Source organism: Meleagris gallopavo, chromosome 5 (genome assembly GCF_905368555.1).
Source record: "Meleagris gallopavo chromosome 5, MGAL_WU_HG_1.1, whole genome shotgun sequence".
Taxonomy (NCBI): Eukaryota; Metazoa; Chordata; class Aves; order Galliformes; family Phasianidae; genus Meleagris; species Meleagris gallopavo.
In genome coordinates, this window is record NC_139408.1 from 48,132,686 (window position 1) to 48,146,447 (window position 13,762).

Sequence of the window (13,762 nt, forward strand, 5' to 3'; positions counted from 1 at the left end):
ATCCTTTCAGGTTTTTTTTTTGCTTTCAGAATTGCAGTTGTCTTGTTGCAGCAGAGAAAACAAGAGCTGCCAATTGAGTTGACAGTTCCTTTTTCATCTCTCTTCTCCTGTGCTCCTCTTTGGCTGTTTTTGGGATCCCCTTCTTCACTTAAAGCTATTATTCCTTAGAATAAATAACTGAGTTTATCCTTAGGGATACTAAGCAAAGGGGATTATCAACAGTTCCATCCCATATGAGTTCCTGCTGCTCCTCTGTTTCTAACTTCCACTTTTCAATATCTCCTTGTTCCTCTATGAAAACAAGACAAATGTATTAGCAGAACTGGCAAATGATGAGTAACTTTTGGAGCCAAATATCCTTTTGATGACTGTTGAAGTTATTTGCCTTTCATTATTCAGGAAATTCTACACAATTTAACCATTGTTATGTATAATCTTCAGCTCTTCCCTGTTTCTCTACCCTTGTTCTTTGGTTCTTGCATTTATTTATCTCAGATATGTCCTTTTTTATTTTTTTTCCTCTAAGAATAGAAGGAAAGAAAGGGTTTATTTTTCAACTTATTTCAATCTTCCAGCAGCAATTAGGAGACTCTTATACCTATGTTCCTTCACCTGATGCTGTTTCTGCAGCTGTTGCCTTTTTTCCACCTTTCCATACAGCACAAGGGTAACTCTCAAACTTACAGGGATGGCTGGGCTTCATATCCTTCTATGCCTCTGAACTTGGCTGAAGCAGGTTTAGCTTGCTTAAAAAGGAGACTCATCCCTATTGCTGTCATGTCAAGCATTCAGCTTGCCCCTTCAGCTTTCTTAGGCTTCAGTTCCTGTTTCTCTTCCCCTCATTTCAGGCACTGCTCTTCTGTGACTTCAGCTCTCAGGACACATCTACCTTAGTTAGACATTTGCTGCACATTTTGCTCTTCTTAACTGCTTACAAAGCCAGTGACCTCTGGTCATTTGGGGGCTGAATTCATGGTTTCCTACTGCATCCCTTATTTATGCTGCTGGTTTGACTCTAAACCATCACTATCTGTGACTTTGCATCTACTTTCAGCTCCTTCCTCCTCACCCTCCTTCCGTGATTCTATTGGTGTAGAACTGCCACATTTGCCCAAAATGAGGATCTTGTACATCCCCGAGCATCAGGATTTTTTGAGTGATTACCTACTGGAGCTGACGATAGCTATTAACTCAGTCTTAAACTATACTGAAAGCAGTACCTATGATTTCGGGAGACTTTCCTCCCCCTTGCATGTACTTATAAGCAGTCTTGTTCTACTTAATTATATGTTTTACTTGAATTATTACCTGAATATTAATTATTACTAATATATTGATGGTAGTGCTGAGGTTTAACAAGTTGTTAAAATCCAGCAGAAGTTGATTTTATGCAGAAGAGTTCTATAAAGTCAGTTGCTGAACTAAATAAACCAAATAAAGAAAAAAAGCACACAAAAAGATAAATGTAAGAAAAAACAAATAACTTTTCAATGATACTGAACTAAAAAAAAAAAGAATATTTCAAATGCTAAAATATTATGAAAAAAATACTTGGTGTTTTTTTCTATTTACTATTTTAATTAATACAAAGTCAGATTTTCAACGTGAAGAGCTTGGATTAAATTTTTTCTTCAAAAGAATTAAATTTAGAATATGCTCTTTCCCTTCAAAATGATTAAGGTGACAAGAGTTCATAAGGGAGACCAGAGCCCCTTTCTCGTAAAGGCTGGCACTTCTCGTTTCCTCAAGCTCCGCTCAGAGAAGCAGGAGCTGTTGTGTTTTCTCCTACATCCCTGGAACCAGCACTGTTGACAGATCACTTGATTGCATCCTCAAAATTTCTACAGATGGCATGGAAAATGTCACTTTAATTACTAGTGAAAAGAACAGACTTGTGAGAAGCCTAAATAGCGGTCTTTTCCTCCCATTACTGGCCTGTGTTCCTCGCTGTGCTGAAGCGGCCTCATCCTTGCTATGCTGCTCACCTTGCAGAGGGCTGCCCTGCAGAATAGATGCTCCAAGCCAGGTCCCTGCATAGCCCTAAGGGTGGGAGGTAAGGAACCAGATCCTGAGAGTGAGGACAACTGAAACAGGAAGGGTCTGTCTGCTTCTGGATGAATGTGGTTGACTGCTGGATGAGTAAGAACGTTACTGGTTCATGTTCTTCATGAGAGGGATTTATGTTTCTCCTTAGTCATGCAGTTTAGCTGCAATTTCATTTTTCCTAATGGAACAACTTTCTTTAAATATAGATTGTGATAATTTACATTGAGGTATTGAGGGCAGCTTGGAGAGAACTCCCATCTAGCACTAAATTTGGTAGGCCTGTTCTCATTTGCTAGAGCAACGGTTCATTTCTAAAAGCCTCCTGGGGGACCTTTGTCAGCGAGGATGTTTCACAGCACTGTGGGCTCTCCTCGGTCTCCTGCCAGCTGTGGAAGCATAAACACGTATTTCCTTTTGGCAGAGCACTGTGACAGTTTCGTTGGCAGTGGAGGCCATAGGTGCTTCCTTAGGACCTCGTATTTTGTCTGTTTATGAAAGTTCCATGTCTTATGTACTCCATAAAGATTGCTCCTTCCCACCAGCTCCACCATCTTACATTAGCAGCTTTGTTTTTACCACATTTTGGCTCTTTACAAATTACTTTAACTTAGACATTTCCATTCATTTATTGTGGATATATCTGCGCCCCAAGGTGCTGAGGTTACGACCATCGGAATGGCTCCCTGCTCTCTGGGTGCCTGTGCATGTGGATGGGTTTTTGGCAGTAGCCTCTAAGAAATGAATATTTGTGAAACCTGATCTATGGAATTACCTGGAATAAACATTTAGCCGGAGGGAAGGAGGCTCAGCTGTTCTGTGGAGTCCAGTTATCAGCACTGCATGTGCTAAGTTTGCTCTAGATTCCAGACTGCAGACTAGAGAAATCTCCTTCAGGCTGTGCTGTCACTGGGGATAGGAAGCAAAAATTAACAATCTGGATCAGTTTTGCAGTCATGTTAGTTGGTTTTGTCACTGCCCTTGTGCTTCTGAGACATGTTAAAGAGGGAAGTGCCTGCTGGAGGCAGCCTGAAGAGAACACTTTTCTCTGCAAAATCAATCACCTTGGCTGTTGGCTGTTCATTCTGGATTCAGTTTCTCAGAAAGATAAATGTCAGCATTGTAGGGCTCCTTCCTTCCTGCCCAGCTTCTCCTTTTCAGCAACTTCCACTGATATAATTCTGAATTTATAACATCAGTGTATAACCTCAGGGGAGGTGATTATGCTGGAGATTCAAAGTGCTTTGGCTGCGTGACAGCACCTGAGGAGAACAGAAGCCGACAGCAGGTTGCTGTAAGTGAGAAGCCCTCCAGCATTTCCCATGTCCACAGGTCCCATTCAGCAGAGGTGTGGCCACACACAGGCAGCAGCCCATAGCCCTGATCATTACTGACTTGGTGAGCGCAGATCCTGCTTCGGGGTGAGGGCACCACCGCCTCTACCTTAAAAGTTGATGCACAAACAATCTTGACCTTCCAAGAGTGGGATCAACAGGGTTTTAATGATGACAAAACAAACCAAATGATACCACTGCTTGCTAAGTTCAGCAAGGGTGCAGACAGTCCCTGTGCAGAACTACATTGTCTCCTAACGCAGAAGAAGCCTTATCAAAACCCAGGCCTTGGAAATGCTCCAGTGGGTTTAAACCATGAGCTGAGCTCATACTTCTTCACAGTAGCTGAAGTAATTTGTTAAAAGGAAAGCTGGAAGTGTCAGGGTTGTTTATATGTTCTGTTCCTGCCCTTCTGCCCTCGCTGGTATGAAAGCACATCTCTGGAAATGCTGCTGGGGCAGCTGGATGCTGTTTTCTTAGAGCACCACGCATACTGCGTGGTCTTTGGGAACATTCTTAATGGTTTAGCTTTTGCACTCTGGCTGCCTGCATGCAGGTGGGTCACTGGTGCCTTTGCTTTAAGCTCTGTGGAATAGCTCTGAAGGAAGATGATGATTGACCTCGAGCAGATAGATAACACCAGAGCAGAACCCCAGGGATCGTGCATAGCTGAGCTTCTACCAGCTTCCTGAAAGGCTGCAGCTTTCTTCTCATTCCCTTTTAGTGATTGTAAACCACACTCTCCTGAGGTTCAACTGGAAAAATAAAAGTGCTGGTGGGCTCTCCTCCTTTTCACAGAGATGTATGGGCCATGGGAGGAAAGAGTACACCATGGCCCTGAGAGTACAATGGTCCCATCCTCTCCTTATCTCTCATTTTCACTCGAGGAAGCGTAATTAAAACATAAAATGGAAGAATAACATCAGTGCATTTATACTTGCCTAATCTGCCTTATACTACTCCCCTTGTCTTCTTCCCACTCTTCATTCTTTCCTCATTTTGCCTTTTCAATCTTGTTTTCTTTTTCTCTCCTTTTCTCCTTCAAAAAATCCTCAATGTTTGTATTCTCTCATTTTTCTTTAGGGTCCTGTTCCTTTTGCCTCCTGATAGACTCTTTTGCCATCTTGTCTCACTGTTCCAATCTTTCTGCATCCTTTGTTTAAACTAAAGGGAGATTTAGATTGGATGTAAGAGTTTCTTTTTATAATAAGGGTAGAGAAGCACTGGCACAGGTTGCTTATAGAGGTGGTGGATGCTCCATCTCTGGAGACACCCAAGGACAGGCTGGATGGGGCTCTGAGCACCTGATAGAGCTGCGTTCCCTTCAGGTCCCTTCCAGTTCTAATGATCCTGTGGTTCTAGATGGAAGAGAATTTAACAATTACACTCTCTTTCCCAGCAAGGCTGCCCAACTGAATGTTTTGTCAAAGTGTCACATTGCCATCTAGATAACAAGTTTTGAGAAATACATGCATATGGATGTCTCTAGGCATTGTTTATCTTCCTAGCACTGCTCTACATTTTCAGCTGGCCTATTGAATTCCTCTGAATTGCACAAGGATAAATTCTCCATGCTTAGGAAAGTCCTTCCCCAAAAAGCATGTAAAAAAAGGTGATGTGGAAACTTGTTTTCTTTGAAAAGAGCTTGGTATTTCTGTGCAGAAGCCTGTAGGAAAGCCTGAGGCTTTGGAGGAAAAGTTCTGAGCTGGATAAGGTCAGTGAGAAAGAAGTCACCAGAAGGCTCCAGCTGCGGGAGAGCAGCTCCATGGCCTTGAGCTGCTGCTAGGCAGAGACGTGCTGAGAATTGTGCTCCAGGCAGTGCGGTTCTTAGGGAGGGCCTCCTCCTCCCCACGTGAAGGCTCTGAGCTGACACGCAGCAGGCCCTGGTCTGCTGGGGACAGATCCATTGGGGTGGTGCCAGGAGCTGGCAGGTCTTGAGAGTTGTTTGTGGCCCTGAAAGAGAATTTGCAATCAGGAGGAGCAGGAATGAGGCCACCAGGAGGCCAATAGGCTCTGATGTGCTTAGGTGTCACCCCGGGGCAGAGAAGGGTTAATCAAGACTCCAGGCTGGGCTGATATGCATTCTCATAGAGAGGAACTGAAATCTCTTTGAAGGCATAGGTTTATTATGGCAACACAACATAAGGTCTGTCCCAGCAGAACGTGGTTAAATCGTTTCCTCAGACAACAGGGAGAACCAGTGGGCAGGACAATCACCAGCCCAGGCATGCTGATGCCAAAGCCTTATGGGTTCTGATATTGCATAGGTTCCTAACACTGCTCTTTGCTTCTATGCTGTTAGTAGATAGCAAGACTGGTATGTGTAACAGCATATAACATCTCTTCTGCTTTTCTCTCGTTTCCTAATAGGAGAATAAATAAAATGGCTGATACGAAGGCTCAACAGCTCCACATACTCTGCATTCCTGCAGCAGTTCTCACACCGTGCCTTGGGCAATTCAGGCTCCCACCCCTTTGCAAGAGCAGATCTTGCACAAGTTCTCAGAGGTGTGCCCACACACGGTGCCTCCTGGCAGCAGGGTCAGGCAAGGCAGCGCTGGGCCATGTGCTGTATGACTGTTACAAACCTGGCTTAAGGAAATCACGGGTGGGGGGGGGAGGAGGGAACACAACAGATGATGAATGTGCCCGCATATGAATTCACTCTTCAATCGTGATATGAATTCTAGCACAACTATTGTGAAATTTTCTACTTTAATAAGCATCCTCCTTGCCTTCTGCTGACCCACATATGTCACATGAGATGCTCAGTGACCACACTCCCAAGGATTAGGCAGAAGACAGTAATAAGAAAATAGGTTTTATTTTTGCATGAGCTTGCAACCTTCAGCAACCCCATCATACGGACAGGTTTCTACAAGCCAACGTCACTCAGTGCAAATTGCATATCAGATCTGTGGTCTGACGCACTTCTTAAGTTTTGCAAGCCAAGTATATTGTGTGTTTGGAAATTTGGGATAATTGCCTGTAAGAGATGACTGTTAGCCTTGGTTTCAAACAAATGAGGCTCCTTAGGAATAGTGACAGCTCTGCTTATAGGATTGCCGACGAGCTCGTGTCAATTGCTGGATGACTTGGGAAGAGGTGCACAGGTGCAATGTGGGATGGGGGGGCACAAGCTGATCTCTGAGCTAATCAGGCACAGAAGGTGGTTCCTCCCTGGCCATGCAGTAACTCTGTTCCTAATTAACTTTTGAACATCTTAATGGCCATTGGAAATAGCAGTTATTAGATGTGCATTAGCTACCAAGGAACAAGCAAGCTCATGAATAAAAGGCACAGGCATTATTAGTACTGTGATTTCTGCTCCTGTCATCTGCTGTTGTTGTTACTGCTGTAGTGTATTTTCATTTGGTCCTGCAGCTGCAGCAGGGCTTGACAAGCCAGTGATCAAATAGGTTCCCAGGGCATCAAATCTATGGGCTTGATTTTTGCAGTACTTATTCTAGTGGCATAGGCTGCTGTCGCAATAAAAATAAATGCTGTACTGGCCTGAATATATAGAAACCTTATATTTTCAAAGAAATAAAAATGCCAAGTATTTGCATTAAGAATTAACCCATCACATTGCCCACTGCTTTGCTCCCCAGCCCTGTGCAGACTGCTTCTGTTCCTGTACTTAAAGAGGGGAGATTTATGTTAGATGTCAGGCAAAAATTCTCTACTCGAGGCCCTGGCACCGCTGCCCAGAGAGCTGGTGGTGCCCCATCCCTGGAGGTGCCCAAGGCCAGGCTGGATGGGGCCCTGGGCAGCCTGAGCAGGTGGGGGGCAGCCAGCCCACAGCAGGGTTTGGCACTCAATGATCTTTAAAATCTCTTTCAACCTAAAGCCAGTCTATGATTCTATGATCTTTGATACCCACCTGGAGCCTCAGTACTCGCTGTGGGATTATCTGCGATTACATGATTGTTGGATTTGTTATATGTCCAAATGGGGTGAACTTGAACTGGGAGTTGGACTTAATGATCCCTGTGGGTTCCTTCATACTTGAGATAGTCTATGATTCTGTGGGAGACACTGAGACACCACCAGCAAATTTCCTTTTGAAGAGCCTCTGCTCTGTCAAGAAGTAATAGTGAAGTTGCAGGGATCTGTATATGAAAAATATGAGAAACAGCTGCAGTATTTGGTGCCCCGTTGTGCCCGGTCCTCATGGAAACGGTGGCGACGGGTTGACAGTTGGACAAGATAATCTTGGAGATCCCTTCCAACCTTAACGATTCCACGATTCTATGAAATCCAGAGGGTACCGCTTTCAACATCATCTTTTCCTAGTCGATGGTGTATGAAAAGGGGCAAAGAGAGGCGGCGAGGGTCGGGGGAGCTCCCCGCTGTGCACCTGCGGGGACGCTGCTCCCACGAACGGCCGCGGCGCTGGCAGGAGGAGCGGGGTGCGTGGGAAGGTGGGTGCGGGACAGAGGCGTCTGACAGCCAGCCGGGAGGGCGTGGGGAGCAAGCGGGCAGGGTGTGGGCTCCGACAGCACCGCTTCCTGCGGTAGTAACTGGAAATACGATTTCTGCCGTTCCTTGCATCCACACAAATACCGCGCTGTAAGGGCGGCTCTCGGGTCTCCCGCTGCAGCCGGCGCCGGTTCGGGCGCTCCCATCTCTCGCCACCCACCCGCGGGGCCCGGCCGCCGGCGGAGGCTGCGCGGGGCGGGGCGGCCCCGCCGCGCGTGGGAGCGGGGCGGGAGGCGGCGGCGGCTGCTTTGTCCTGCCCACACGCGCTCACTCACACGCAGCGCAGCCGGGCGGGAGCCGGCAACATGGCCGGGCCGGCGGAGGGGCTGCCCGCCGCCGCGCTGCCCGGGTAGCGCCGCGGGGCCCGGCGCTGCGAGTGGGGCGGCGCCCGGAGGAGACCCCGCTCCACGCCGCCCCCGGGCCCCGGCAGCCGCCGCCGGGAAGATGAGGTGAGCGCGGCGGGGACGGGGGGCGAGGCGGAGGGGCGGCGTAGCGTGGGCAACGCGAGCGGACGGTGGCGTTTTTGGCACGTTTGGCCGCCGCCGCCTCCGTCCGTCGGACGGATTATCTCTGAGGGTACAAAGGCTGCGAGCGCGGTGCGGAGCCGGGGATCTCCGCTTAGTGCCCGTATCCCGGGGCACGGCCTCTGGCACGGCGCCCTCGGGGACGGCAGAGCGCCGATCGCTCCGGCGTAGGTCAGCTGCGAGCCGAAGTTCCCCTTTCCGAGGTCGGTTTGTCCATTGTGTCTCTGAAAAGCAGCAATCCACCGATTTCCTCCAGCTGGAGAAGTGCCTGTGGAAGGAAGAGCCGTTTGTTTTGGTCCCCGCTCTCCCCAGCCCGTCTCTGCCCTCGGTAATTCCGGAGTTGGCTGCGCATCTCGCAGCGACCCAGCCCCGATCCCGCTCCTAATCCCAGTGATTCTTTCCACTTAATTATCTTTACGCAGGTAATACCGCTTTGGGAAACCTTAGAAATGGCCGTAACAGCTGCTCTGCTGCGGTGCACGATCCCTAAATTGCAAGGTTAGCTTTGCTCCTGGCGGTGCACTGAATGCTGACAGCCTCTGCCTGCGTTTAGGGCTCCGTTTACACCTAAGGCTGTCGCCAGGTGCGTGCATCGATTTGTTTGGCTTAGTTTCCTTCTCTTGCTTAAAATCGTGTTGCTGGGAAGGTCCAGGAAGCACGTGAGCCTGAGGTGCGATGTGAGTGTTGTCCTGGAGCCCCGTGCAAAGGTATTCCTTCACCTGGCCTGCTGGCGGTGCTGCTCAGAGACCTCCAACGAGGTGGGTCACCAAGTGCAGGGTTGGCAGTGAAGTTGTCCCCTTCTGCCTCCCTCTCGATCAGCAGCGTTGGCAGGGCTGCTGTCTGTGAAGAGCACCGTCCCTGGACGTGTTCAGGAAAAGGGCAGATGTGGCACTGAGGGCCGTGGTTAGCAGGCATGGTGGGGATGGGCTGATAGTTGGACTTGGTGATCTTAGTGGTTGCTTTTGACCTTCATGATTCTAGATTTTATGAATACAGACTGTGTGTTGGAGGACTGTAACGCTCTCCATCAGACGAGGTGTGAGCTGTGGGGCGCACAGGAGCGGAAAGGAGGCCTGACTCCACTGCAGCTGGGATGATTGGAGTGTTCCTGGGGCGGGACCAGGCTCTGTTAATCTAAAAGCCCCTGGCAGGCTGCATAATCATTTAAAACCTTCTTAAAACATTTGCCTAGCCGTGTGTGTTTTATTTATATTGCATTTTGTGGTGAATAGATGCCCTTTGCTGTCCCTTGCACAATTGCGCTTATGGGATGCTTGCCATTTGTAAGTATGGGTTTCCATTTCTGTTTTGATAATTTCTTTTGGTCATCATTTCAAAGATATAAATATGTACAAGGGGGATATGCCACCGGCCTTAGTAACAGAGCAGAATGTAATAGATACTCTATCTCAGAAGTGGTTTAGGATTCCTGGGTGGAAAATGCTCAAGTGTAGAGATGTTATTACTTCATAGTGTATGAAAATATTGCTGTAATACAGTAAGTATTGCATAAATAACTTATATTCATTCTTACAAGTCACAGAATTAGCTCATATTTGAGAAGATGTCTCTAAATGTAACTGTAGATGAAAAATCCTCCCTGTCTCTCTCTTTGCTGTGATGAGGGTGAGTGTTGGTTGGCTGTATGTGGTACGGTCCTACATTCATGGCATAAACTTGTTTGAGCAACAGGAACTGTGTATGCATCATTCTTCTTAAACCTCTTGTTTTGGACGTCAAGAAGCAGAGATTTTGGTGTGATAAGCACAAAGCAGAAGAGTATTTTGCTTTCTTCCACATTTCCTGTTCATTGAAGTGTTGGTAACTCCAGAGTTTGGCCAGAGCTTTTTATTTGCTTGGAGGCTAACTGGGGCTATATGCATGCAGCCTTGTTTTCTATCTTTTCTTTTCTTTTTTTTTACTGTTTCCTTCTGTTTGCCTCTGTAACAAATGAGACAGGACATGTTGTTTCTGTTTATAATGTCGCCAGAATTGAGGTTACTGACCTCACTGGCCCAGCGAGCTGTCCCTGTAGGGAAGTTGTAGCATCCCCCGAGGTGGATAATAAACTCAAGTGGTTCATAAAGTGTCCTTTAACCCTGACACTTGTTAATTGATTTCCGAGCTGGAGCGGTTTGTAACTTAGCTAATTTTTATTTCCTTCTGTCCAGCTCGGGGACTGTAGAAACAGTCTGGTTGTTTTCTGACTCCTGCCCTTTGCATGGCTCTGTATGTTGTCACACGGTGCCTTATAGGAGCTTGGTGACTCTCTGAGCCGCATCCATGCTGTGCAGCTCTACCAAAATCACTGCGTGAGAAACCTCCTGGCCTCGCTGTCATCATGTCAGCAAAATCCCAAGCACAGACAGCGTGCTTCTGGTGGAAAGCTGCTTCTGTAGCACTGCTCGGGTCTTTGGGGAGTGGTTGGCTATGGTGGGAGGCAAGCCCATTCATTCCGTGTCCATTCCGTTTTCTGATTCTTTAGTATTCGTGTAATGGTGAAGTCAAGGCTGAATGCAGTTCTCCATGCAAGGGTGTGCATGTCTGTTCAGCTCAGGGCTGGGGCTTTATGCACTGTTTCACTTCTGTGCTTTTCTGGCTCACTCAGACTCTGTTATGTATCAGACACCCTAATGCAGAGCAGCTCTGTTAGAAGTGTGTTATGATTAAAGGTGTCTGCATATTCCTTCTTTGTACTTAGCTAGCTGCTTGCTTTTGACAGTGTGCTACTGCTCTCTTTGTAAGTATTTTATTTTTTATTTTCTAAGGAATCCACAGAATTTAAAAAAAAAAAAAAAGAAAGAAAAAAGAGTAAAAAAGCACTCTCAACTTGCAGGTTAGCAGTTTTGTGATTTCTTTCCCTTTTTTTTTTTTTTCTTTTTTTTTTTTTTTCTTGCTATCCATTATAGTTTCTCTCAATTCTGGGCACTGTGTGAGATGAGTAATATCAAATCTCTTTAGCAAAGATAAAGCTGCTGCCGAAGTGAAATGAATCCTGACTAATGTTCAGTGCTAATAATTACAGAACTAAAATAAAAGAAATTAAATGAGCTATGGATTTTCTGTAGCTGAGAAGTTCAGTGTAGATATGTTTCTTTGCTGAATCTGCATCTGAATCTCAAGGTTATCTCATCCGCTTTTTATTTACACTTAAAAAAAAAAATATGAAAATCTAAGATCATGTTCTGGTGTTGTCCTTCATTGCAGAGGATGGGCAGTGCACACTGCTGTTGTTCCTACAGGAGGGTGCAGAGTTTTGGGATGTGTGCTTTGCTCACTTCGTGGTCATTTCAGAACACTTGGGATCCATTGTCCTTTCCCACTTGCTCTTTTCCTCAGCCCTGTTTCTCAGCAGCACCAGGGGAGGTAACCGTGCCCCTGCTCCTCTATTTCATCCTTCTCCCTTAGGCAGGTTTCATGTGCAACCACCTCCCCAAGACTTCCATCTCATCTGCTTTATGATCTAATGCGTTGTAATAGGGGAAGTGACTGAGAGATGTGCTGGGGTGGCTCAGCAGTGATGGGTCCCCAGGGAAGCACAGCAGCTCATGGCCCTGCATGGGCTGATCTACCTTGCTCCTGGCACACCAGTGGTGTGCTGTCTGGTGCCTGGGAGATGTTTCCAGCTGTAGGAAGTGACGTAACCTGGTGGTTCATCCTGCACACCAAAGTAACTGGCAGTTCTCCCAGTGACAGCTCCATGCCCATGGGTATGCTTGCACATCTCCCAGTGATGCTCAAAGTGTGGCTCAGACTGGGCGGCTGTGACTGTGTGAAATTGAAAACAGACCACATTTCCGCCCCTCCCCATCCCCCCTCTGTCATTTCTGGAATATTTACCAGCATAGAACTTTTCTTCCCATGAGACTTTTGCATTGCGGCAAACGCAAAGAACGGCAGTGACAGTCAAGAGGATTCTTGAATTCAGAGATATCAAAGCTTTAAGAATATCTGTTATCATTATTGTTTTATAATCGCAGAAAAAAGGCTGGGAAAGTCCTTACCAAAAATTGGAGACTGGAAACCTCCTTCTCATTTCTGATTGACAATAATGCCATTCTGCAGCATCACAGATTTGGAGCACAAATCCTATGAGTGGCTGAGGGAGCTGAGATTCAGCCTGGAGGAGGCTCAGTGGAGATTCTCTACAAATGCATGAAAGGAGGTTGTAGTGAGGTGGGGGTTGGCCTCTGCTCCCAGGTAACAGAAATAGGGTGAGATGTAATAGTCTTAAATTGAGCCAGGGGAGGTTCAGGTTGGATGTGAGGGAAAATTTCTCCTCAAAAAGAGTGGTAATGAATACAGGCTCCACAAGGAGGTGGTTGAGTCACCATCCCTGGATGTATTCAAGAAGAGGGTAGATGTGATACTTTGGGCTATGGTTTAGTGGGCAATATTAGTGGCAAGAGGATGGTTGGACTAGGTGATCTCGGAGGTCTTTTCCAACTTTAATGAGTCTATGATGGCAATGGATAAAACATTACGTTTCACAGGATATTTCACAATCATTGAGTGAGAGAGAGACATGGGGGTCAGAAAGCTCTGATTTGCCTTCCAAAAAAAGCCTTCAAGACTGATGTTTGCTTCATGTTCAACTTTGGCTTGTGTGTGTGCTCTGGTATCTCTCACCCCTGTGTCAAGTTGGCCATTTAGGGTTCAGTGGGGTGATCCTGACCAAGAAGTCCTTGCATACAAAGACAGAAGGCCGCCCATATCTTCCATATACACCAGGTGTATACAGGATGGGAAGCCAAGGCATCACCAGAAGTTCTTGTTGGCTTTTACTAAGGTGACAGTCTTGCTGTTTCACAAATCCTTTTATTCAGACTCCCCAGTGCTTGCATTACAAACCCTATAGCAGGCTGGCAACATGAAGGAACACTTTCTAACGACCAACTACGCTTCCAGTTCAGAAAAAATATTCCCCACCTGAGTTCGTGGTGGAGGGTTTTATTCCTCAGTTACCCATGCTGATGGCCAGGAAGTCAACACCTTTTAGGTGAGCAGTTCATTTGTCTGGCAGTAGGTGTCATTCCTGCAACTCGAGATCTCAGTGTTCTCTCTTTCTTTGGCTCAAAGAGGTGGTGAGAAGGATAGACATGTTTTGCTGTGACACACTTAAGCTGTGTAGTGCAGCTCAGCTTAATGTTGTGCTGTGATTGCAAGGATGCTGTAGGATGCCATGGGTGCTGCAGCATGAGGATGTGAAAGTTTGGGCCTGGCCACGCAGGTGATTTGGGCCAGGCCCAGGCGTGGAGCTTGGCTGTGGTGAGCCCTTGGTGTAGATGCACCATGCTTCCCTGGCTACCTGTGGCTGCTGTATCTTTTAACCTTTGGGCTTCCTTTCTTTAATCTGCTGCAGGATGACAGTGCTTACCT

General features: G+C 46.8%; 1 protein-coding gene and 1 long non-coding RNA gene across 2 annotated transcripts in view; one reads left to right on the forward strand and one right to left on the reverse strand.

Annotated features, from left to right (window-relative positions):
- Positions 1-6,185: 6,185 nt before the first annotated feature.
- On the reverse strand, positions 6,186-8,979 carry LOC146544345 (uncharacterized). Its single transcript, XR_014883752.1, has 2 exons — positions 8,826-8,979; positions 6,186-8,651 (listed from the first exon to the last, which is right to left on the reverse strand). It is a non-coding gene; the product is annotated as an uncharacterized LOC146544345 (long non-coding RNA).
- EVL (Enah/Vasp-like) overlaps positions 8,035-13,762 on the forward strand; it is a 129,212-nt gene continuing 123,484 nt past the window's right edge. The window contains exon 1 of the mRNA XM_085225622.1: positions 8,035-8,308. Within this exon, the coding sequence (XP_085081748.1) occupies positions 8,304-8,308 (5 nt within the window). The 5' untranslated portion in view covers positions 8,035-8,303. The remainder of the gene's footprint in view (positions 8,309-13,762) is intronic.